At 44.1% G+C, this 25,294-nt stretch overlaps 3 protein-coding genes and 1 long non-coding RNA gene across 4 annotated transcripts in view; 2 read left to right on the top strand and 2 right to left on the bottom strand.

Moving 5' to 3' along the window:
* LOC109531631 (carcinoembryonic antigen-related cell adhesion molecule 5-like) overlaps window positions 1–4,212 on the bottom strand; it is a 12,041-nt gene extending 7,829 nt beyond the window's left edge. Inside the window, exons 1-3 of the mRNA XM_019896023.1 lie at window positions 3,944–4,212; window positions 3,554–3,847; window positions 836–1,147 (exon numbers count right to left, since the gene is read on the bottom strand). Coding sequence (XP_019751582.1) covers window positions 836–1,147; window positions 3,554–3,847; window positions 3,944–3,998 — 661 coding nt within the window. The 5' untranslated portion in view covers window positions 3,999–4,212. The remainder of the gene's footprint in view (window positions 1–835; window positions 1,148–3,553; window positions 3,848–3,943) is intronic.
* Window positions 4,213–11,767: 7,555 nt separating this feature from the next.
* On the bottom strand, window positions 11,768–19,011 carry LOC109531641 (carcinoembryonic antigen-related cell adhesion molecule 20-like). Its single transcript, XM_019896048.1, has 11 exons — window positions 18,845–19,011; window positions 18,151–18,483; window positions 16,751–17,029; window positions 16,007–16,273; window positions 15,594–15,866; window positions 14,974–15,231; window positions 14,290–14,395; window positions 14,094–14,146; window positions 13,935–13,975; window positions 12,308–13,140; window positions 11,768–12,163 (listed from the first exon to the last, which is right to left on the bottom strand). The coding sequence occupies exons 1-10, from the start codon at window positions 18,888–18,890 to the stop codon at window positions 12,889–12,891; spliced, it is 1,908 nt and encodes a 635-aa protein (XP_019751607.1). The 5' UTR covers window positions 18,891–19,011; the 3' UTR covers window positions 11,768–12,163; window positions 12,308–12,888.
* On the top strand, window positions 13,368–13,802 carry LOC109531648 (uncharacterized). Its single transcript, XR_002171213.1, has 2 exons — window positions 13,368–13,466; window positions 13,669–13,802. It is a non-coding gene; the product is annotated as an uncharacterized LOC109531648 (long non-coding RNA).
* Window positions 19,012–20,004: 993 nt separating the features above from the next.
* LOC109531644 (carcinoembryonic antigen-related cell adhesion molecule 20-like) lies at window positions 20,005–23,954 on the top strand. The gene is made up of 5 exons (XM_019896056.1): window positions 20,005–20,156; window positions 20,251–20,574; window positions 21,670–21,945; window positions 22,227–22,472; window positions 23,656–23,954. Exons 1-5 carry the CDS (start codon window positions 20,105–20,107, stop codon window positions 23,727–23,729), a joined length of 972 nt encoding a protein of 323 aa, XP_019751615.1. The 5' UTR covers window positions 20,005–20,104; the 3' UTR covers window positions 23,730–23,954.
* Window positions 23,955–25,294: the final 1,340 nt, after the last annotated feature.

The following is a 25,294-nucleotide window of genomic DNA, read 5'->3' as shown; positions in this document are numbered from 1 at the left end:
TTATGGAGAGACCATATTCAAGCAAAAAAAAAAAACAAAACACTTTTTAAAGTTTTAGCTCACCAACTTTCAACATACACTTATGAAAATATTTTACACTTAAGCACACACATACACACACACACACACACACACACACACACGCACACGCACACGCACACACACACACACACACAAATGAAAATAATTCAAGCCTAAAGTGTGGAGGAAGTACTGCACATATCGTGGGGTCTGTGAACGTGCATGTGCCTTTAAGAGGCGGGTCCTGATGGGCTGGCGTGTGACGTCAGCGAGCCTGCGTGTGAGTGTCTAGTTGAAAGCTGTGGCCTACAGCAGCTTCTGAGTGTAGTCATCTTCTCCTTTCCCCACGTACGAAGGCATGACAGTCAGAATATCGTGTTCACCTGCTATTGGTGCGGGTAAAAGAAACTACAAAAAAAATTTAAAAAACGAACAAAGCCAAGGAATCGATCAAAACCGTATTTATGTTTTGCTTGATTGATAGTTAGGGCCATTATATATCCTTAATATGTTAGAATTTTGTCAAAATGATGTGACTAAAACAAGACTCAAACCTTTTTGACTTTTTGTCAACTAAAACTATTAAATATCGATGATGAAAATGTTTTTAAGAGTAATCAGCATTTTCTCGTCCAAAGACTAAAACTAAGATGGCTGCCAAAAACGACACACACAGATTTTCGTCCAATACAAAAGTATTGTAGCGAAGGTACAGACGAGTTCATCGCCTCCATCATGTTACTTTTTCCTTTTCAAGTTGACGCCAAGACAGAGGCAAAGCTTCCAGTACGCCACGATCATGATTCGTCGTTCGATCGGTGCCGCAACGACGCTCGTAACTCACAGCTGATGTTGAATTGTGCAGACGAACTGATTCCCTGGCTGATGCCGTTGGTCACGTTACACTTGAACGGGCCCTCGTCGTAGCGCATCACTTTGGCGAGGGTGAGCGAGGAGCCGTCGTCGTTGAAATGGACGTATCCGCCGGGCGTCACCTCGGCCGTGTCGTTGAGCCACTGGAAGGAAAGGGAAGTGCCCGTGACCACGGCGCAGGTGAGCGTCACCGTGTCGTTGAACTCCACCAGGTGGCTGCCGTTGGTGGTCATGGACACGCCCGAAATCGGCTCTGTATTGAAGTAGGAGAAGAGATAGTTGTGTCAAAAAAAAAAAGTATGGCGCCGAAGTTTGGAGTCAACAACCACTTGAATGGACCGAGCAATAGTCGGAGTTGCAAACAAAGACTGGGCCAATGATCAACTCCAGAATGACCTAAAAAGAAATAAAGAAGCATTTTTGGGGGGACTAATGAAAGTAAGATTGCTTTTCCTGGTCCAAGAACCACAGACAGGTTTGTCAGATGTCTCTTTGAACAGTGAATTCAAGCGACAGAAATACAACACTTAACTTTGGAGTCAGCTAATCCTCCATTAAGCGTCTCCAGTTGGTCCAAAATGCTGCTGCTCGCCTCTTGGCTGGTACTTGTAAGAGGGACCGTATAAATCCTACTCTGGCATCCCCTCACTGGCTCTCTATACATTTTAGAGTTCTTTTTAAGATGATATATATATATTTTTAATCAATTCTTTCAACTTCAGTCCATCAATTCTTTCAGTCCAGTGCCTCAGGTCTTGCGGACCAGACACCATTAGAAGTCCTGAGATCTGAGTTTTTATTCTTTGACTTTTGACTCTGCAAGAGATGTGATTTTTAGTTTGACTGTTTTGGTGCTTTCTACTGTCCTTTGTTATGAGTTTATTGTTTCTTGTATGAATTATTTTTGCTCCATGTACAGAACTTGTTATACAACGGCGGTTGTTTTAAAGTACTCGAGAAGTTGAGTAGACTGTGAAGCACGGCGGTGCATTATGATATGGTAATATCGCTCTCACAGTGATGTCTGGCACAAGCCTGGGATCATGGACTAGTTTGCATACAGCAAAATACTTGAAGAGATCACGTTGTCTTATTATGCTGAAGAGGAAATGCCCTTGAAATGGCTGCGACTTCAAAATCAGCAGAAAGCGAGCAGCATCTCTGATCCGGATTTGCTTCAATTAAAGCACTCTCATCTTTAAAATCAAGCCCGATTTTCCGATTCATATCGGGGGTTTTGTTGTCGTTTTTTTTTTTTTTTTTTGCGACACTCAGAAACGCGAGAAAGTGTGGACTATTATTAAATCATCCTGGCCTGAATACTTGTTACCAGGCACAAGAAGTTGAATTGAGTTTTCATGAGTCATAGTAATTCTAAGTCCTACATATTTTTCACCTCGTACAGTAAATATTTGAATTCGTCGTTAAAATTCTCAACAATGCGATTTTTTTTTTTTTTGGACAGTCCAATTCTCATTTCGCTTCATTTTCTGTCCAGTATTTCATTTTTAGTTCATGTTTAGATTTAGAACAAGGGTGCCCAAGTCCGGTCCTCGAGAGACCCCACCCATTAGGATCGTTATCAGGCTTCTGCAAAGCTTGCTGATGAGCGCAACACCCCCCCCCCCTCGATTTAGAATAAATAAAGTGCTCTGTTGATGTAACAGCGTGAAGAGTTCTCCAGATTCTGAAGGTTTGTAAGGCTGTGAATATTGAGGCTGACATCACTGCGATTGGATGAGAAAGCCCAGGAGCAAAGTGGCAGCCAGAGCCGGCGAGTGTGAAGATAGCAGCAGACTGTTAGAGAGACAGAAAAGCTCTGCGTGGTTGTTTTTGGCATGCCCCCCTCCCCCCCCCCAAAAAAAAAAAAAAAACCTAAATGGCGCACTATGTTGACAGTGCCGCTTCTCAACTGTAAACTGGAAAGACTCGTCTTGTTCGATGTGACCTGTGTTACGTTCGAGTTAAGTCTCGAAAGTTTTCGCCCAGGAGAGCCGGAAGTCGTAAAATTGGCGACTGGAGTCGAGACTTCTGTCAAGTGGCGACAGCACAGGTGTCAAACTCAAGGCCCGGGGGCCAGGGCCGGCCTGCCACATCATTTTATGTACCCCTGTCCCCGAAAGAAAATCATGCGTGTCAACTTGCATGATCCTTGCTAAAAAAAAAAAAAAAATAAAAAATACAGAAATCATGTGAAATAAATGATGTTGCGATTTTGCAGTCATTTTGTTACCCTTACAAGTAATAATGCGACAATGCGATGAAACATGTTTGTGGTTTCGCTGTCAAAACGGTAACTCACAAGTGGCCCGCGACAAAAAGGAGTTTGACACCCCTGGGCTACAGTATCCCAACTCTGCTGGATTGGTCGCCAGTCAATCACAGGGCCTTGGCTGGAATTTAAAACGCCCTGAATTGGTTGCCAATCAATCACAAGTCACATCCAAGCATCCATCCATTTATCTACTTATACACTGGTCCATTTTCAATCTTTAATCCCATTTATGGTTCAAGGGGAAGATGGATCCGATTTTAGCTAACAGACCACCTCGACCGAATGACTCGGTCAAGTCGCCACTCCAAGCTTATGACCACTTGATCCATTTGCTGCCTGCTTAGCCTGGCGTCTCCACTTCGTCTCCGGAAGCCACTTCCTTACCTTGAACCGACAGCACTAACTGGGAAGCGGAGGAACCCACGTCCTGCAGCGTGTACGTCCCGGACTCCTCCAAGCTGAGCGACATCACCGTCAACGCCGACGTGGTGGAATTGAACAGCACCCTGCTTGTCCAGTTGGCGGCGAGGATCGCACCTCCGGGGATAATGATCACCACCAGGTTGTTGTTGAAGAGCCACGCGCCCGTGGTGACTTGGTTCTGGCTGAAAAGGGTGACATTTTTCCCCACGGCGATTGGATTCTCCGAGGCAGATATGGCCTGACCGCCCGCACGATCTGATGGGGGTGGAGGGCAGAGGGAGTGGGGGGGCGTCAGTCGCTCTTCAGCACTGCTTGGTATGGTTCAATTTCAAGAGATGTGACGAGTCTTACCTGTCGAGCAGGATAACACGGATAGGATGATTAGACACATTAGCGGAGGCTCCATCGCTGCGTTCCCTTGGGCCTTCTCAGCGAAACTAATTGAAATCCCACGCGCGGTGACCAATCCCGCCTGCTCTCTTGAAAGCAAATATTTGCTCTGCACAAATTTCTGTTGATGCAAATGCTCAGCAGTGCCACCACAAAGCCACCACGCCCTGTTATGCCCTGATCCTCCCGGAGCTGCGCCGCAGGAGTGTCCATTTACTGTAAACCTCTCATCTTGTCCGGCAACTTTCCGTCCACTTGTCGCGGGAGTGGGGAGGGGGGGGGGGCAACACTGACGCCATGCATTCAGCGTTAACTTATAACATGAGGACCTTTGAGCCCCGGCAGCATTCCTTCAGATGCTGAATAAACACTGGAATTTTTAGCGGTGAATGAACGATTTCACATCCGCCCGTTGTGTGAAAATTGGAGTCAGGCAAAAACACAAATAATTGATTGTGCCAATATTCAACAACTTGCTTAACTAACAAAAAGCCACTTTGCAAAGTCAATTCATCAAAACGTCTTATTTTGTTATTATTTAAGGAATGGGGAATCCTTTTACAATTCGATGAGGATCTGTTCAACATTTATGAAAAACCTAAAAAATATTTACAGCTGTGCCTGAAGATATGATTTTAGTTTGGTTTGTGACAGCGGCCTGAACTCACAACACTCGACTCATCTTTCCCAATTGCTATGAATGCAAATGCTTTTAAGTAATCTGTTCCAGCATCCCTCCCAAATATAACACAAAAAATGTTTTAAAATCAGACAAGTAACACTCAGTATTTACTTGATAAAACTTAACGTAATGAACATAATCAAATAGAATGTAAACCATCGGCTTGTGCATCATGATTAATTTGTTGCAGCTCCTTCTGGTGTGCGCAACTTGGCCCCTGGAGTCGGGATACTATCAAAACTCAGTGAACTGCCCCAGTATTCGTAATTGTTTTCCTTACGATAAAGAATATATGCCTGTAAATATTGTTATATTGTCTGTTTATGTGAGATTTTCACTCTTCGCGATCACATATTTGACAACGGATGGTATTACATAACCCATCGATGGCGTTTCGCATCGCGTGCTAGCTTTAAGCTAGCCGAAAGCAGACGATGTGTGGTTTGTTTTGCCTTTGTTTTATGTTTACTTGGACGGCAAACTTCCAATGAGCAGCTTGTTGCGTCATGAACACTTTGAGGCAAGCCAATTTCAGCGAGGCAAACGCACACGCAAAAAGTTGCTCACAGTATTATGGTGTTTTACCAACAAAGATACAATTTCATTGAACTGATTGATGTGGAAGCCATGATAATTACATTTTTTTTGCCGTAGGTTTCGTGGTAGGAAACCGTATTAAGTACCCATTTTAATTTTGGGTACTCGGGATTCCTTCCGCGCTCCAAAACCAGGCATGTCGGGTTCATTGAAGACCCGAAATTGGCCCGGTGTGAACAGCAGGGTTGCGAGCGTTTGTCCATGTGACCTTGGATTGTCTGAAGGACAAACTTGGAGTAAGACGGTTGTTCTTCTAGCGCGCCCATGGACCGTAAGTTGGTTCTAAAATAAATATTCCTTGTTTACTGTGTTCACAAAGCCACTGAGTGGATACTCAAAAACAAAGGCCACTAAATGACTTTCACATACTGTACGTGAATTGTCTTTTGTTTGTTGTCATTAATGATCACCACTCGATGGGATTTGAATCAATCATTTTTGCATGATGAAGTTACTGAGATTCAAAAGAATGTCCGCCCCATACATAGGGGTCATGGGGGCCTCTTCCGCTCTGTGGCATTTTAAAGTGAAACGAAACAGCTTGGTGTTGACACTTGATCCACCCTCACCTGTTTGCCGTGTTTGTGGTGGCGCCGAGTGACTTTTCTGCACACTTTCAATCGCCCGTGCCAACCGGATAAATATTTTATTTTCACGAGCAGATGACATCACTTGGAACGAAGGCAAACATTGTGATACAATGGGCAAACATTACAACAGAAGTGAATTTGGATGAAACATGAATTGCTGATTGACAGGACATTTATTTTTAACAACTCGTTAAAAGCAATACGACATTGTCAGTTTTCCCCATGGTGACTCTGCCAGGGGAATAAAACTCCAGAAAACTAAGCTCTCTACCCCTTTCGGCTCATTGGTACTGCTCTAACTACGGTCGCTCTATGCAGAGGATAAAGAATAGATGACAATGAGATCTGTTCTATTGTCTGTCCACGACACACAAACTACTCCAATATAATCGGGTGACGACTCAGGGAGTTAGTTAAATGATGATTATTATTAAACTAATGGAATGATTATTTCCCCCCCCATTTGGCAGAATACTGAAATCTGAGGAAATCTACAATTTACGTTAAAAACAATTATCCAGAAGCAGGAATCATTGCCTGATGAATCACCAAGATATAATTTCTCCAAGAATTTCAAATTATTCTTCGGCACAATGACAACAATTGAGTGAGCTCGGTGGCTCATTCATTCGTAGCGGAAGTTGTCATGGTCGCGGGTGTTGGAATCCACACTTTTTTTTTTTTTTACCTGACAACCCCCTTCAAAAATAAATAAATAAAATTAAAAAAATGAAGATACCAGCTGAGTCAAATACTATTTGAAGTTTGGACATGGCTGATTTTCAGGAGTGGTCCGATTACCGCCAGCTTCTGTGAATGCACAAATAACCATTGTTGACGTATTCTCCTCCCTGCCGCTCGTATCGTTGCACAGGACTGTAGTGTCTTTGCCGGCCACTTGACACCCTGGGATAAACTCATTTTCAAGTGTCTCAACCATATTTGGCAGCAAAATAAGGACAGGAATGTACGCGTGAGAGTAAGAATGTGCACTATAGTCCAGCAGTCATTTTTTCTTCATGATGTCTGTAATGTTGTGTCTGTTCAGTGAATATTTTTTGTTGTTTGTAGGCGGGGGACACCCTGAACCGGTTGCCAGCCAATCGCAGGGCACACACAGACGAACAACCATCTGTGCTCACACTCACACCTCGGGACAATTTTAGAGTGTTCAATCAGCCTGCCATTCATGTTTTTGGAATGTGGGAGGAAATCAGAGTACCCGGAGAAAACCCACGCAGGCACAGGGAGAACATGGAAACTCCACATAGGAAGGCCGGAGCCGGGATCGAACCCATGACCTCTGCACTGTGAGGTCGACATGCTAACCACTAAAGCACCGGGCTTCAAATTCAACTCAATTCAATACAACATCAACACAGCAATGACGATGATGATGGTGATGAAGGTTTCTCCAAACAGAGCATAACGACACAGGACAAGTTAAACGGGAGCTGATGCCATTATGCCTGGCGACAGAAAGTCGCATGTGAGGGGGAAAAGGGCAGCGCAAGCCAAAACACGCGCACAAACACATGCTATCATGACAAAAAAAAAAAAAAAAACAACAAAAAAATTGTTTTGTTTCACTCCAAATACCGAATCACATGAAGTTCTTATGTCAATATTGCTCTTTTGTCATGACAACAACAGAAAGCGGTTGCTTTGTAAAGGCTTGACATGAAAGGGACCCGTAAATGCTCGGAGATACTGTTGACACTGACGCTTTATTCGAAACATCCCGGATCAAATACCCACTGCGAGTTTTGCCAATCAAGTCCTGGTTAGGCAAAAGCATCTCGCGCCTGTTATGGTTTTGCTATGTCTTATGTTTTTGGTTTTCAGCACCAGCCGGAGTGGCGGGCGTGCCTTTTCAGCAGCCGCACCTTTTCCTTGTTATCAATCAAGCCTGCCATGTGTTTGTATTATTTTAGAGTGTGTATAAAAACTTCTAAAAAATTTAAAAAAAAAACAACTCTTTGTCGCACAAGACCTCACAGATGAAGCAGCATCACGGTCGTCGCATTTGAATGAAGTTGTAAGATCAAATAAAACATGATAATGTCAGATAAAAAGCTTTGTATATGTAAGTCAGCTAAATATCTGAACACACCCAGTAATTAAAGTCAAGATAAATTTGTTTTGAATAAATGAATCTCTAAATGAAATATTACATTTCGAATACACCGAAAAAAAAAGACCGCAAAGCAACAGGACAAGAAATGTAACTTCACAAATTATACTTGTCTTAAAGGAAAATTCCCATAGTAATAAAATCATAAATTTATTTTAAATTTAACATCAATGTAGATAAAACACTGTTCAGAATGTTGTAATTTGAACAAGCACAAGATTTAAATGTCTGTCAGTGCTTCTCTCCTCTGATCACATAAATAAATAAATAAATAAATCCAGTTTTTGTTTTGTTGCTTTTTTTTGGGGGGGGGGGTCTTTTTGGGGACCATGAGGTAGCAGTCACCTTTGTTTTATTGTCACTTGAAATTATTATTTATTTTGTTTGGGATTTTGGTACATTTGTTTTCCTTTCTTAATTTTTAAAAATTATTTTTGTGTATGTATTTTTACAATATGTTTTGTATGAATCTTTTAAAAGGATCATGAGTCTGCTGAATAGAGTTGAATGAGTGATTGAAGTTCGGGGGGGGGGTGTTATTTTTACGCAAGAAGTTACAGAAAATTAGAGAGAAGAACATCACTGGAGCATCACCTTGTATGGAAAGCAGCAGCAGCAGCACTGCAGCCCGTTTTCTCTCCGCTTTGAGGTGCCTGACCAGTACTGTACCTCTTTTGTGCCACCCCCATCTCCTCAAACGTGCTGGTTCTTATCTGCAGGTGGCTTCTGTGTTCCATTTTTGTTTGCCATCTCAGGTGACGTTTGCTGCATGACAAATGATGACAAGCGGTATGTTTAGCTATACTGAAGGAGGCCCCCGGCGGGGTTGCTGTGCATTCAGGGTTCTTAGACTAAGGCCTTTTTCTGCGCAGATCAAATCAAGACGGAGGGGGACGAGGAGGGGGGTTGCGCGTGTGTGTTCATATGCAATCACAGTGATTCTTATTGGAGCTTTGGATTTGCCTTGCAGTTCCTCTTCCCAAAGAGCGAGAGAGGGCACGATACGTTGCTTTGTCTTTTCGTTTTTCAGTGACGCTTACGTGATCAAATCTTCATCATGTATCTGAAAATGGATTTTAAAAAAGGGCAACAGTTTCCGATTGTAACATGCAGCACAGGGGGTGCCGACCTCCAGCGATCGACCCGCTCGCGCACGTGCACGCCATGATGAGCAACAGCCCCGAACATGGATAGAAAAACAGAAAAGTCAATACAAGAGCTTGTGAGTTTGTAAAAAGTAATCAGTGTCTACCTTATAAATATATTATTATTATTATTATTATTAGTCGAGACCTAACGCGGCGGGCATTGGACGCACTTCGGCAGCGTCTTCAGTGCAACAACGTCACGATCGTAGCAGCTCACGTGTACCGTTTTAAAACGCTTCTCCTGACGCTCCAAATTGCCATTCTTTGCCAGTGCCATCGGGGAATTGTACATCAAACAAACTTTGAAGAAGAATAATAAAAATAAAAAAGATATAAGGAAACAGCTATAGTCCCAAGCTGCAATTGCAAATTGCTGACCACTGAACAACTTCCGGTGATGCAGGTCACGCGTCGCCGTAGGTTAAAGGTGACCTGCCTTGTTATATTATTTTATTTTTAAATACTTTTTTGTGAAAGTGAAACTGAAAGGATGCATAGGGGGCAGTGTGCACGAACAGAAAATTATAGAATATTAATAACACGCACACAGACACAAATCTCATTTTGCTGTATGAGTATTTACCAACTCAAATGAAATATCAAAACGTTTTTTGGACACACAAAACAAGGTGAGATAATCTAAAGGTAAATGGAACAAGACAGCAGGAGTTTATGGAGGAGTAATGTGACAAAACACACCGGAGGCCTTTATCTCCCTCACCTGTTTGCTTTGTGTGATTCATACACCTTGTACTGCAGAAGTGTGTAAAAAACAAAGCAAAACAAACAAAACAAACAAAAAAAAATGAGTCAGCGAGGTGAAGGATAGTCATTGAAATTTCCAGACATACGTCCCGATGACTTTGCTATAGTTACGGGTGAATCAATTACACGAGCGGGTCAAAGGTTGTCATCGAGTCAAACCAGGCGTCACAATGCTATCTCCACTTGTGCCGATGAACAGGTGCTGGATTGTCAACATGCGAACATCACTCATGTTAATCGTTCCCTCACCATGTAAAAACCCAACGGAAGCAGAAAGAAAGAAAATTGCTTTGAATGAGACACCATGCATTATTTTTTAAACAGCTTCCTGGAATCTTAATACCTTAATAATCTTTAAAATAGCCAAAGGATCAAAAACTAATTTACACACCCTATATCTTGTCTCCAGATGAAATAATGCAAATGAACCAGCCCGCATCTTAGCCAATAAACTGCTGGGCGAAAGGTGAGTCAAGCTTTTGTTGCCATGACGACCAGGCGTCGATTCTACTTGCGAAAGCATAGTGTGAGCAAAAAAAAAAAAAAAAAAAAACAGCACCTGCAAAGACAATACAAATATTTTCACTCGGTAAGGTAGCACTTCATATGTATTTGCTGTGTGTATGTAGCATGTTCATCGATGGTCGCAGTTGAAGAAGCAATGGACGTTTGAACAGAAATGGTGGAGGAACACACCTTGACACAGCATATGTAATATCCCAACACTCACAGGCACACATTCGTTGTCCTCTATGAAAAAGCACGAATATCAAAGCATCTCACTGAGTCAGAAAAGTAGAAGTCCGATTTTTCTATGTTTGTTTGGAAGACTGCGTTATACTGCCTCCCTGTGGCCGAGGCGGGTATGTCAGAAACACGTAAATCATTGTACAAACTGTTTAATTCTTTACACTAATTCTTTGTTATTCTAAATCCCCTTATTCTCAAAAACAAACATTTATTTATTTTGGGTGTCGGTAGGGGGTAGGGACTGGAGACAATTAATGGTATTTCCATTCATTTCAATGGGGAATGATGATTTGAGATACAAATGTTTTGCATCATGAGCATGGTACGGAGAAAATTAAATTTCAAGGCATGAGACAAGATTGTTGGGCCGGCGCTTGAAAGTGGGTCTCGATTTTCACGACTAAGGTCGTCCGGGATGGAGTAATTTATGACGAGATCGTTCAGGGTGTCATACACCAGAGGGCGCTATATCTCCTAATGGAGCTTGAAGGGATAATGTGGCCGACGGAAGCATCAATGTTGCAACATGATTTCCTGGTTTATCCTTGCATTGCTAATTGCAACATTTCCACTTTGCACTTTAGATTTATTGCAACATTTCTACCGCACTAAAATACATTGGAATTCAAATTTTGCAACAAGTAATTCTCTGTGTTCTTTGGAGGGGGTTGTGCATGGTTTCAACACCTTTTGTGTTTATGAGTTACCCATTCACCAAGAGTACCTGAACGCAATTGTTATCAGTTTGCACGGTAAACAAACACATCCCCCGTATTTTTCCGAAGTGTTTGTGAAAGCATCAGAACAAATCACGGTGATGAACCAATGGGTTTCCCCTAATATAATCACGTGATCTAGTCGTCTAGGAAATGTCGAAATCCGCCGAAATTTGGCAGTAAAAATGTAGCCGAGTTACTGTAGTGGCGCACCTCTTTTTAATAGTTGTTATAATTACGATTCAACGCATGTTTTGGAAGTGGCGAGTGGAAAAGTTGAAGTCAAGTGAAAGGAGAACGCAGACACCAAGAGTATCTGAAGGTCATAAATACGTGAGTTCCTGGCTAGATAACATTTACGTTTAAACAATGTGATAAAAATTCAAGAAGTATGGAAGCAACCCACAAGAAAAAAATGTTTTATTTGTCCCTTTGAGAGACATTCCCATGACACTTTAAGTCCATTTTACACTTTTGAAAATTTTAAATGTGCACTACATTCGTGTTGGTCAGATGAAAACAGTTTTCATCTGACCAAAGTTTAAAACTTTCACGGGCTTTAGCATTCTAGGGACATAGCATAAATAACAGAACTGAACTGCACCGTTTGGCAGATTCACAGGGTTTAAAGCCTCGAAAATTGGAAAATTGACATTTTAATTACTCGTATACAAAGAGATGGAAACTACACAACCCGTGAAATGTTTTGTTCGCTGGCTATTTCTGAAAATGAGCCATTCTTCCAAACCGTGTCCATAAAGGGCTTTAACAGTGTCTCTTGTCGTAATTAGCAGCAAGACTCAGTGAGAATGCCCTGCGATTGGCTGGCAACCAATTCAGGGTGTCCCCCGCCTACTGCCCGGAGACGGCTGGGATAGGCTCCAGCTCCCCCCGCGACCCTAGTGAGGATCAAGCGGTTCGGAAAGTGAATGAATGAATGAACTCAGTGAGAATTAGCTATTTTCAAGCATCAACCAGAATCTGGCCACCATTCGTAAACACTATCTGTACGACAAAGGTAAGCAGAGCTGCAGTGTGAGCATGGATTAGCTTTAGCTAATAGCATTCGCGTGTGTGAACCCCACATTCTCAAAGGTTTGAGGCAGTTGTCAAGGTGGAGGCAGGGTGTTTGTGTTTGGACATATAGTACAATTTGGCAGTTTGGTGATGAAGTGCTGCCTCCGAGAAAAAAAATTTTTACTCCACAATAGCAGTTTTGCGCTTCCGAAATTGGATTACATCAAAAATCCATGTTAAATGTACTGTGTATGTGAAAGTGTTTATTCTGCTATTTATTACTTTGAACCGAGTGAAATAAATTCTACAAAGTGTTGCATGGCAAGACTGCCTGCAGTCCGTACTCAGCCCGCTGTGTGTCGATGAATCCAATCAAGTCGATGGATCTAATCAAGCACCGCTTTGCTTTTGTGACTCTTAGTCAACAGATCAATGATTAACGCGCACACACATTGACCGCAAACACTCGCCGCCTTTAGCGCACCATTAAAGAACTGTGACCGCCTGTCACACCGTTGGGTGGTCTCCACTTCCGCGACGCGACCACTCGTTGCTGTGAACCTGTTGGCCGACTTGGCCTCCGTAGGCTTCGAGCGGCTGAGGGGCTCGCCTCTTCATCCGCTGCATGTGCACGTCGTAGGAAGGAGGCACGTTGTTCACTCGGACCTCGGCGTATTCTGTCTCACTGTCCCGTTGCTGCAGCTTGACTTCCCCGCCGTTCTTTGCGCGGAGAATACTCAGGTCTGCATAGGTCAACTCCTGCTCGACAGACGGGAAAAGGATTAATACTTAACTACCACTTCTCTAAAGAGACACAACCACAGACCACGCAAACTTCCCCCTTCAATACAACGGTTAGCGATGTAGCTCCTTCCTGGTTCAAAGTCCAACCAGGCCCGACAAACACGATCACAGACTTATCAGTCATCAACCAATGTTGTCAAGTGTTTCCTGGTCTCATGAATCCACAAAAAGGCAGCTGTGGTTTTACTTGAGCCACTCGCATCCCGCAAAATGGCCACACCAGAGCCGGAGAAGATTTGACAATTAGCCGCCTTAGGCCTTTTACACAGAAACCCAGCAAGGTGGGATATTGTCACAACTGTGTTTTATGGTCGATGTTAAAACACTCCTTTGCCGATCAAAGGTTTTATGACAGCTTCAGATGATTTTTAGTTCCTCACAATCATTCCCGTACACACTAACTTGTTCCATCTCAGCGTCGACGTCATGAGTACGTTTTTTTGCGGATTGACATTTTACCCGCTTTTTTTCCTGTTTTGACAGGTGGTGTAAAATGAGCCAATACATATTGAGCAGTATTGAAGTAGGCGCAGTGCCACACAACAGTCTTGAGGTGCCGTTTGTTTCGTTTTTTTAGCATATGCTACAAAGACCAACCGTATCTGCACTGAAAAAAAGTGTGTAATTTTTCTCCGTTTTATTTCATCAAGTGGTTGAACAAAATAAAATCGCCTGGCTCCACATACAATTTTTAAGTAGATGTATATTGTCTTATTGTCAGCCGGTCCAGACGAACTGAATTTTTGTACCTGAGTTTTTGTTTCTTTCGTGTTGTCGTGGCCTTTTCGTCCTGTAAAAAAAAAAAATCCAATAAATGTCACTCAAGGTAACGCTTAGTTGAACATGACTCAGTACAAAAACTGAATAAAAGCTCAGACTGGATCGAATGATTCCCATGTCACGCTTACCTGTCCCGTTGGAGGCGTTTCCGTCGGGGCAATTCATTGTCTTGTTCCTGTTCCTGTATTGCAACATTGTCATTCGTGAATGTTTATTTTGACTGACTTTTGGGCGCAAATATTTATTTCTCTTATTTATTTATTTTTTACATCTCGCAAGGCATGATTAGAATGGCGGACAATGGCGAGAATGCGGTAGACTTACCGATGTTGATAAAAGGCGAATCCGCCGCCAGCAGCTGCCGCACAGATGATGAAACAAGCCACCACAATGCCAGCGATGCAACCGGCCGAACACGCAACGGTTTCATCTGTGAATGCATACAACCAGAAATCTCTCTCTCGCTATGTGGTGCTGCGATGCTACAGCAGGGCTCGAGACTCAATTTTTGCACCGGTTGCACTGGTGCGCGCAAAAGTTCCTCCCAAAATATCACGATAAACGGCATTGATGTGATTGCGTTTTTTTTCCCCAAAGTACAGTTCTGTATTCAGAAAAGAAATGCCGAATGACTCAGATGTTTTGTACATGGCTGTACGCATGATTGCTCCCCGGCGTGCGACGTCGACCAATGACAGCACAAGTGGATTTATCCAGTGAGCTGATTGGCTGCGCATCTTCACAGCCCCGCCCAGCACCTTCCCTTGTGTCTCATCAGGTGGTTGACTCTCTGATCAGTAACAGGCTCGGACTCTGTTGACCAAAATTCCACTCAAGCAAATATTAAACGTCCACTGGAAAGTCTGCTTGCACCAGTGCAACCTCTCATTTTTTTTTAGGCGCACCGTTGAGAAATTAGGTTGCATGGGCACCCAAATTGGTCTCACTCTCGAGCTCTGTCCAGCATGTTCCAAATGCATGTTTTTCGGAATCAATGCTTCGACTTGCCTGTCACAGCCAAACTGTGGACCGCCGAGGTGCTTTTCCCGGTAATATTGTTCGTCGCGCTGCAGACGTAGCTCCCGCGGTCAGCAAAGTCCACGTTGCTTTTGATGAACGTTGATTCATTATGTAGCGCCGCTGTGTGGTTCAGTCGCGTCCACGTGTACGTGGCTGATGGGACGGACGCGGCGGAGCAGGTTAAAGTCAAAGTCTGCTTCACCTGAATTTGGCTCGGTCCCGTGATTTGGACTGGGTCCGGGCCAACTGCAAGACAGAGTAATATGTTGGAGACGTTTGTACAATTGTGTGTTCTGGATGCACGGTGAAACCTGAGAAGTCCAACGCAATCTGTTCTGGAGCGTTTGTTTGTTAGCTAACCACCAACGTAATATTTGGAAACGGTGGTCCGATACAAGGGAAAAATACTGTGAAAAAAGAAACAAAACACACGCAAATGCAGTCCGAGCTTGAATGGAACTGTGTGCGAATGATTTGAATGAATTCGGCTTCCCAGGTTGGCGCAATTGTACAACATCAACATCCAAACACGTAATATGAAATCCGCAATTGCATAATTGTGCCAGTGGCTTCGCTGTTCCGACATGAGCAGCATTTCAGTCACTTACAGTTGACCAGCACGCTGAACGCGACTTCTTCCTCGTTGATGGGGTTGCTTATCTGACAGGAATACGTAGCGCTGTCCGATCTCACGACTGCGCGGAAGGACAGGGTCCGGTTCTTGTCGCGGAGCGTCACCCGCTCATCCGGGACCAAGGTTGAGCCGCCCTTCTTCCACTGTCTGAAGAAGATCGACCCGGCGCCGTCGCAGGTAACATCCAACGCCGCCCCCTCAATTGGGTGATCCGTCGACTGCGTTACAAAGGTGCTGGAAATTCTCTCTGTTAAACACATCATTTGAATGCAAATATATAATACACACAAACATTTTTTTTAATTAAGGATTTGTGTTTTCCATGGGATTAATAACCATGTCAATTGAAAAAGAAACTGGCCTAAAAATGAGAGTAGTCGCCCTTACCTATCACAGTAATTGGCCATTGCCGAGAGTCTTTGTGTCTCAGAGTTTTGGCGTTAAAGGACCGGCAGCTGTAGTTTCCACTCTGATGCAGCCGAATGTTCATCAGCGAGAGATTTGATGCCAAGATCGACAGATCCTTCCCGTCCACAAACCAGGTAAAGAGGGCGGCCGGCCTGGAGTCGGACGAGCAGGAAAGGACGACGTTAGTCCCTTCTTCGATGTAATCTTGCTGTGGCGATATATCCAGATGTGCGTCATCCGGGCCATCTGAAAGGTGCGGGGCGTAGACGGCATATTTGGAAAGTTATTTTGGAAATAAGTCATACATTCACTGAGCGCAACAATTTGGTACCCCTGCACAATCTAGTAAAGCGAGGTCCACGCACACCAATTTTGAACGTTTAACTGATTTTTAAAACGTCTGACACCCTACACGGGACAATGAAAAATTCCAAACGGATAAGGTGTGGTGTCATTTGAGATGGCCAACACATCGCACACAAAACCATATCTCTATCGACATTTACGAGTCCCCTTCCGCAAGCCAGGTGTTGTAGTACTGAGGATGACCTGTGAGAGGCAGCACAGAGCATCCAGGCTGACATCAAATACAAAGAAGAAAGTGTAAGTAGTAGAAGTACATTCATTATTCATGGAAATATGGCTTCTCTATTGGATCGGTTTAGGTTGTGCAGGTGGATCTAATGTTTTGGTGTGGTGAGATATTTCCAGAGTGGCTCTCACAGCTGACGGAAAGAAGCACCGAATTGCTGGAGCTTTCACTGACAACGTTGGCCACGTGACATCGAAACGACCTCTGGTCATAGCGGGTCACGGGGGCGACGGTGAGCGTGGCGCCTTTGTCGCTGAGCTGAACTCTGTCGCTGGGCAAGATCTCGGCGCTGTCGTTCATCCAACGGAAGGAGATGGACGATCCTAACGAAGAGCAGGACAGACGGACGGTGCTGTTGAACTCCACCAGGTCTGTGCTGCTGGCTGTTAAGCTGACATTGGAGACTGGAACTGTGGGTCCAAAGTAACACAAAATGTTCAGAAATCATGCTGGTGGTTATGGAGGATGGTATGTTTTACGAGAACTTGAGCATGCTACTTTACCAAACGCATTTTTCATGAAATTTGGGCGAAGGATGAACTCATTTTCTTGCAAATTCAGAACTTTTGCTTCTAATCTCAAAGATGTATAATTCCCTATCGACAAAATGGTGGCAAAGCACTACTTTTATATAAGACGGGACAATGGCCTGTCCCAATGAAAGTCCTCCCCTCCAAGATATTTCCTGCCACCAAGATAGCGACAAAGCAATACCTATCTATTAGACAGAGCTATGGCCTGAGCACCTCGACGAAAGAATAGGTGAGCAAATAATGAAAGAAAGGGTTAAAAAAAAAACAAGAACAAAAAAATAAATAAAATGGGGAAAAAGGACTTCAAAAGACCAAAAGACAAGTGTACATAACAGGGTAACACATGTTCTACTTAACAAGACAGATTTCATCTAACACTTTGAAGCCCAGCAAGATGAAGGCAGCTAACACTGCACTTCGTTTTACAGCTCTTATTTTGAAATCTACTCACACCACTTCCGATGCACTCCTTAGTTTGTACAGACAAGGGGTAATATAGTTCTAGTAGTGTCGTTGCTCATCGCCTATTAAATTATTGCTTCTTTTGGTATTTAGTTACTGCCACTCGGTGACTCTTCCAGTGACAGGTAGTGCAGTCAATGTTATGTATCTATCATATGATGGCCTGCCGGTGTGTGTTATTCATACGTTTGTCCAAGAAGGTGATAATTGGATTCAAGTATGTTGGATGCGCTATATTTGCTGATTTCAACATGATTCTGCAGGCTGGAGGAGCAGCTCTGAAAAGCATATGTAGCAGCCCGGCCCACTGGGAAATCGTCAGAAGTCTTGATTAATCACTCCGGGCCTGCGTGGCCCGAACGTGGACGAGCATGACAGAAAACGGATGGATTATTTCAGCGTGTCCAATATCATCGTAGAAGGAATCCACTCATGATAAACACACACAACTAGGTGTGTACGTAACATGAAAAAGGATACACACAATACAGTGTGCTCATCATCTTCGATTCGATACACAAGAAACATCTGCTCACCAAGCGTCTCCAGTGTGGTGGTCCCTGTGATTGAGTTGCCGTCGGCTGTTACAATGGCAAGTCGATATTCGCCGCTGTCATTGAGAGCCAGCTTTCTGAGCTCCAGAGAGCCCGTCTGGATGAAGAGGGTGATCCTGCCTTGATACCCGTCGCTCGTTTTGTTTTGAGATGTGGCCGTTACCACGGGTGTTTCTTTACCGCCGCTGACAAATGTCCAGATCACCGTATGGAACGGCGTCTCCGTGGGAGCCACTTCCGTGTCGAACCTCACCGAGCCTCCCACGGCTGCGGTCAGAGGCCCGTTGGGCAACACGCCGAATCCTGCGGTTAAACCTGGGGGACACATTTGGACTAAGGAAAAAAAAAACCTGACCCAGTGATGCAAACGATCCGCTCTTTGGTGAAAGTTTAAACTTCAAATCATTGAGAAATCAATGGATGTTTGTTCAGGTTCAAAAGTTGCCCTATCATTTAGTTTATGGCCGGGCTTAGTTTGTTTCACTTTGACAGGCTTGCTCAGTCTACAAAGCAACAATTCCCAAATATAACTTCATGTAGCTTTTTAAGACTACTTCTATTTTTATTACACGCAGAAAAAACACGTTGTTTATACAGACGAGCACAATTTAGTTGAACAAACACTCTCCACTTTTAAGGTCAGCCAGATCAGTGCTGAAACGTTGGGCAACCTTACCTGTCAGAGCCACAGAGACAATACACAACACTGCTCGTGTGTCCATTTAATCCTCCTGCAGTTCGCACAGCAGAGAATGTCGCATCAACCGGGGCCAGCTCTAAATGTACATGTCCAAGTAGAAGCCACCCTCCCAGCATATTGGGCCACAGTGCATCAACATTGGACTAAGATATTAATACGGAAGCTGCAGCTCGCGTCCGCCACCACAAACGTGGCGCAGCGTCGCCCTCTTGTGGTTGTGCTGGAAGTCAATCCGATACAATTATGATACCGTATGCTTTGCATAAATTCTTTTTTTGTTGTCGCGAGCCTCATTGTAGTTACGGTGTCCCTCCATCCATTTTCCGATCCGCTTCATCCTCACAAGGGTCGCGGGGGCTGCTGGAGCCTATCACAGCTGTCTTCGGGCAGTGGGCGGGGGACACCCTAAACTTGTTGCCAGCCAATCGCAGGGCACACAGAGACGAACAACCATCCACGCTCACAATCACACCTAGCGACAATTTGGAGTGTTCCATTAACCTGCAATGCATGTTTTTGGAATGTGGGAGGAAACCGGAGTACCCGGAGAAAACCCTCATAGGCATGGGGAGAACATGCAAACTCCACACAGGAAGGCCAAACCCGGAATCCAACCCTGCACTTCAGCACTGTGAGGCCGACGCAGATTAGAAAATGGATGGATGGATGAACAGTTGAATTTGGTCTGAGTGTGGGCGCGACCCACCAGGTTCAGAAGATCATGTTGCACTGAAAAAAAAACTTGCTGTGTGTGGCCGTTGGCTGCGGCGCACACTTTGTGATACCGACTCGCGCCTATCAAAACTCGAACTGGACAAAACAAGATTTTTGCATAATTTCCAACTATCAAAGCGACACAACAAATGTACCAGATGTTGTAGTGATTGTCTAAAATGGGTACAGGAGAAGGTTTTGGAACTCGATCAATGTAAAAAGTAAACTTTTTTTGCGGGGGGTGGGGGGGGGTATGAATGAAAATAATTCCAACGGTCCTTCAACATTTTATGCCCCACTACTACATAACGTGTGTCCAGTCAGACGTTGGATCAGACTGTTGCTTATGTAACTTTGGTGGTGTTAATGGAGGTAATAATTAAGCGTGCTGAGTGTAGAACTTGTTGATATCAAGTTTTCTTTATTGCAGATAATCTCCAAGGCACTCTTTCCATTTGCAGCTCAAACTCTGCGGGCACAAGTGATACACTCATCGAAGAGGAGAGGAAAGAATCAAACGCGATGGCGTCCGATAGGCTTTGCCAGGCAGCCGTCTTTGCGCTGCTGTTTTCAGGTATGAGGAACGATGCTTTCAAATGGATCAACAGCCCATCATGTTTTGGGCAATAGGGAATGGTGCGGATATTTATTTATTTATTTTTTTGCAGGTCTTTGCCACGGAGCTGGAATAATCCCGGTCGACAGGCTGCGTGGGACGCCTGGACAGAGCGTGACCTTTGCCACGTCACTGACACCGACGTCGGAACCCTTTCTGGCGCTGACTTGGAGCTTCAACACGACCACCAGTGTGATAACTTCGACCAACGTGGATGTGGTGGGAGAAGGCTATGAGGGCAGGATCACCCTGGATAAAACCACCGGATCGTTGGTGCTGGGAAATCTGACGGAGGAAGACAGCGGAGAATACGAGTTACTGGTCATCCCGCATGCTGGCCAGCCGATTGTGGGACATGTCATATTGGAAGTGCTCAGTGAGTAGGATGAGCTGACATCATTGTAAGACTGAGCCGTGGGGCATCTGGCGAAATGTCCCATTGGAAATATCGATTCAGTTACGTTGAAGAATCACATATTCAATAAAATGGGAACGTATCAATTACAGATTTATGCCAAATTTACCCGATTTTCAATAATTTTTAAAATAGTTACAGGCTTCAGATGTTGATCCTAATTAAAAGGGGATTTGGGCGAAAATACGGTATACCCAAAATGTCAACTTTGCAGTTACCACCACCTACAGGACAGGAGTGGAACAGCATGCCTGCTGCAATTTATTAATTTTTTTTTTTTTATTATTATTTTTTAGATGGGCACGTTAAGTATTCCTGAAGTAGAGTACAATGTGTGTATTTAATGGAGATTTACTTAGAATTTTTTTTCTCCACAATTGTATTTATTTTTCAGCCCCAATTTTTGGCCTGCTGAAATTAGCCTGTTTAGGAGGAGCGGTCATGGCTCACGCCAATGAGCAGCGGTCCATCCGATACCGCTGGGCCAATGGCGAGTTTTGATCACCATGACAACCAATGGGCAGCTGCATGTTGAGTTCTGAGTCCCCCGAAAATCAGCTGTGAACAAAGCAAGTGTAAACTGTATGACAGTATTTTCATTAATGTCAGCAGCACTTCATACACTTGTGCAGATCTGTGTATGGGGTGCTTGCAGCAGAGCCATTACCAAACACAAGTACCCGATGCGTCAACATCTTCGCAGGTCAATGACATCAGTAAAGCTAATTTGATGCTACAGTTGTTGACCAAAACGAATCTGCTCATCTTTCAAAACTCAATGCAGCTCTGCTTACCTTTTTGCTGTTCGTCAGACAGTGTCGTTACTTGGAAATGGCGACTCTTTGCCCAGCTCAAGGAATGGGTAGAAACTCTTCTGTCAATTTTCCCCATGTACTGATGTCATAACTGAACCAAATTCAATGGCCAGCAAAACAAAAACAAACAAAAAAAAATACTTGATGTGTTTTCAAACACTCCCAAGACCAAACTGTTTGTATCCAAGCGATTCCAAATTCCATTTTCCATCGCATGACCGAATCTCCGTTTTGTGCACAGGTGTCGTGTCCATCCCGGCGATGGCCTGTCCCACGGAAAACTTGCTCGAAGGTCAAAGCTCCCTCAACCTGACCTGCGACGCTGTCGGTGTGGTGACCAACAGAGCGTGGAAGATAAAAGGCAAGCCGCTGCTCCCCGGCGGCCGATTCGTCTTCTACGACGGCGGCCGAGTGCTGTCCATCAGCCCCGTGCACAGACAGGACACCGGAGTCTTCCTGTGTAACGTCAGTAACGCCGTCAGCTTTGCAACAGCCAAATGCAAGCTGAAAGTGTTCTGTAAGTACTCCGCCCCGCCTGTTCGATCACGTCCGTGAAATGAAATCACCTGCAGCCGTGTTTCCTAAACTTTATTGAGCCCAGGCTCTGGTATGAGGTAAAATGTCGCTCCACGATAGCATGGTATGAGTTAATATTAAGTTCTTGATGATTTACCTTCTTGATGAATCTCTTTTCAGAAAACCATGGCAGGTCATTTAACGAACCGACCAAGAAAAGCGGCTAATCAAACAATACAGGAAATCATCCAGAATAACCTCCTCTCCGTCCTTTCTGCTTAGATGGGCCTGACGAACCCTTTATAGATCAGGATCCGGTCGGCGCTGAACTCGAGGACAGCGTCACGCTGCTCTGCTCGGCCGACTCACTGCCCAAGGCCAAGTTCAGCTGGAATTTCAAGCACACGGTCATGTCCGGGCCCGAGCACTACATCGAGGAAATGCAAAAGCGCGACCTGGGGAAGTACACTTGCACGGCGCGCAACGAAATCACCGGGTTGGAAGTCTCCGCCGTCCACACGTTGCAGGGTATTTGAGCTCTCTTTCTCACCGCTTCTTCGCCTTTCATGAAGAGCCATGCCCCCCGTTAGAGTCACGGCTGTTAAATTCGACGAACGTTAAGATTCTGAGGCAAGACGGTGCTTTCAGTCGGCTTTCCTCGTGAAATATGATTCCATTTCTTTGTGCGGAAGTTGTCCTGTGGTCACTTGTGCCACGGAGGTTGTCGTGGTAGAATTGCAGTCGATATTTGTATGAAACACAGGCCATTATCTCATCCGCCCATCATCCATCCATTCATCCATCCAGCCAGCCTGAGTTAGGATGTAATCAATCTTCCATCAGCATATCTATTGATCTACCCTAGGCTATTTTCACATCCATCCATCCATCCGTCCTGAGTTGGGATGTAATTACTTCATCTTTCCATCCAACCAGCTATCATCCATCAACCAATCCATCCATCTACTCAAGGCTATTTTCACATCCATCCATCCGTTCACCCATCCACCCATCCAGCCAGCCTCAATTAGAATGTAATCAATCCACCTTTCCATCCAACCAGCTATCATCCACCAACCCATCCATCCATCTACTCTAGGCTATTTTTACACCCACCCATCCAGCCAGCTTGAGTTAGAATGTAATCAATCCACCTTGCCATCCAAAAAGCTATCATCCATCAATGCATCCATCCATCTACGCTCGGCTATTTTCACACCCATCCATTCAAAATATGTGAAACTAACATTGGAATAGTATCAAGGAAAAGAGTAGAACGCTACGTCAGTGCAAGTACTTTCTTCCAATGCCGACGTGTCAGTTCATCTACCATCCTTCAATCTGACTGTTGGTGGTTCTGCTTCTCCACCCGCCGATCAGTCCACCTGCTATCCATCCATTCAGCAATCCAGCTATGGCCCTGATGCAGAAAACGATACGGACGTTGATTTTTGAGGGATTCAGATGACCTTGCGGTGAACCGCATGGCTTCATCCAGATCCCAATTTTTTGGGCATTTTGAAAATGGTCACGAGTGACTCATCATTGAACCAATGTTTCTTTCGAAAAAAAAAAAAGAGCAAACCAAATATTGGAAACAACTGCGAGTGGCCAGCTTGTCTCCTTTGGGGCGTGGCTTAGCGAAAGATGACGAAGCTCAAGTAATGGGTGCAAAATGGCAACCGACTAACGTGTTTTTCTTCCCATGCAGACTCCTGTGCTTCCGTCAGAATGTCCGTGGTGGTTTGCGCTGTCTTGACGTCACTGGGACTCATGCTGAGCTAAAAGACTGCGTCACTTTATTGCGATGCGTTTGTTGTATCTTCATATGAAGCTTGTCTACGTGCCCTCGGGCCCTTCTCCAATGTTATTTCAGCCATTAGCGAAAGTGCCACCCGACATCATCATAAAAAGGACATCAGGAGTTGTGACATTCTGTTGTAATATTTAACGACTTACAGCTTTTAATTTTATTTCATTTCAACCGCCGTTAATGCGAATTTATGTTTGTGTCACTTAGTCACATTAAACGCATCAATCTCAAACTCGATTGACCTTTCGGCCATGTTGACTTTGTTCTTTTATTATCCGCCCTCCACCCAAAGTGGTGTGATTGAGCCATCATCATTCTGATGGGTTTCTGATAACGCCTTATCGGGATGGTCAGGTCCATAAATGTTTATCAAAAGTCATGTTGTGTATCAAGGTTGGTTGGTTGTTGCAGGTGTTCATCGCAAAGGACTCGGACAGCGCATTGGGCTTCACGCCTCCACGTTTCTTGCATAAATAATTCACGGCTTAGGGACATAAATGACATTGAAATTTGAATATGAAAACGTATTCTTTACTATGCTCCCCATAAATAAATATTTTCTTGCTCTACTTGTTGTTACAGGCAATTGTTTTTTTTTAATGATGAATCACTGGTGCACATCAATGAATTATAATACAGCGGGGGAACTTAATTCACATTAATGGTTCGATTCAAAGAAGTGATACAATACACGTGCATGGTGTGGATTCACTTCGGGTAAAGAGAAAACTATATCGGGGGTTTACTTTGATATCATTCGGATGATTTTAGTTTAAAGCTAATGACAACGTCAATAAATTCATTCAAAAGAATCCAAATGATCTTTAAACAAGAATTGTCTTTCTGAAGTCGTTTCCCGCGTGCCACCATTTTGCATTGAACCGTTGCCGTAAATGAACTAAATTACTGTCGTGCACCTGAATGCTTCATCTTTTAACGCAGGGGTCCCCAACCTTTTTTGCCCCACGGACCGGTTTAAGTCAGACAATATTTTCAGGGACCGGCATTTAAGGTGTGGCGGATTAATACAACAAAATAAAATGGTATGAGCTGCATGAAAACTGTGGTGTTTTCGAAATATAATAATAAACACAAGGAGCGTCTAATCTGGTCGCAACACTCTTATCGCTCTGGTAATGTTTAATGCCTTCAAAATACGATACAACGCAAATTCAAAGTGCATGAAAATGACGACTCACCACAGCCCCGAGCTTGATTTTCTGCAATCAGACAGTCCCATCTCGGGGTAATAGGAGACAATGACACCTCAAGTGTGTTTTTTTTTTGTTTCGAACGTACTTTTAAGGCCGCCGTCATTTGCGATCTCCAAGCAGCTTTTTTACTCATTTTGCGGGCTTCAGCGTTTTGTTTATGAGCGTCATCGGTCACGTGACCGAGAAGTGTGCCTTGACGTGAGTCAAGCGTGACACAGACGGATGTAACAGAGAATCCGGTAATTTTTCAAAATAAAACATATTTCGTATTCCGAAATAAATAAAACGGAAATAAGGCAAGTTCTTTCTGTGCGGCCCGGTAC

This window comes from Hippocampus comes, unplaced genomic scaffold (assembly GCF_001891065.2).
Source record: "Hippocampus comes isolate QL1 unplaced genomic scaffold, H_comes_QL1_v1.1 scaffold55, whole genome shotgun sequence".
Classification (NCBI taxonomy): domain Eukaryota; kingdom Metazoa; phylum Chordata; class Actinopteri; order Syngnathiformes; family Syngnathidae; genus Hippocampus; species Hippocampus comes.
This window is presented reverse-complemented; position numbering and strand designations above follow the sequence as displayed.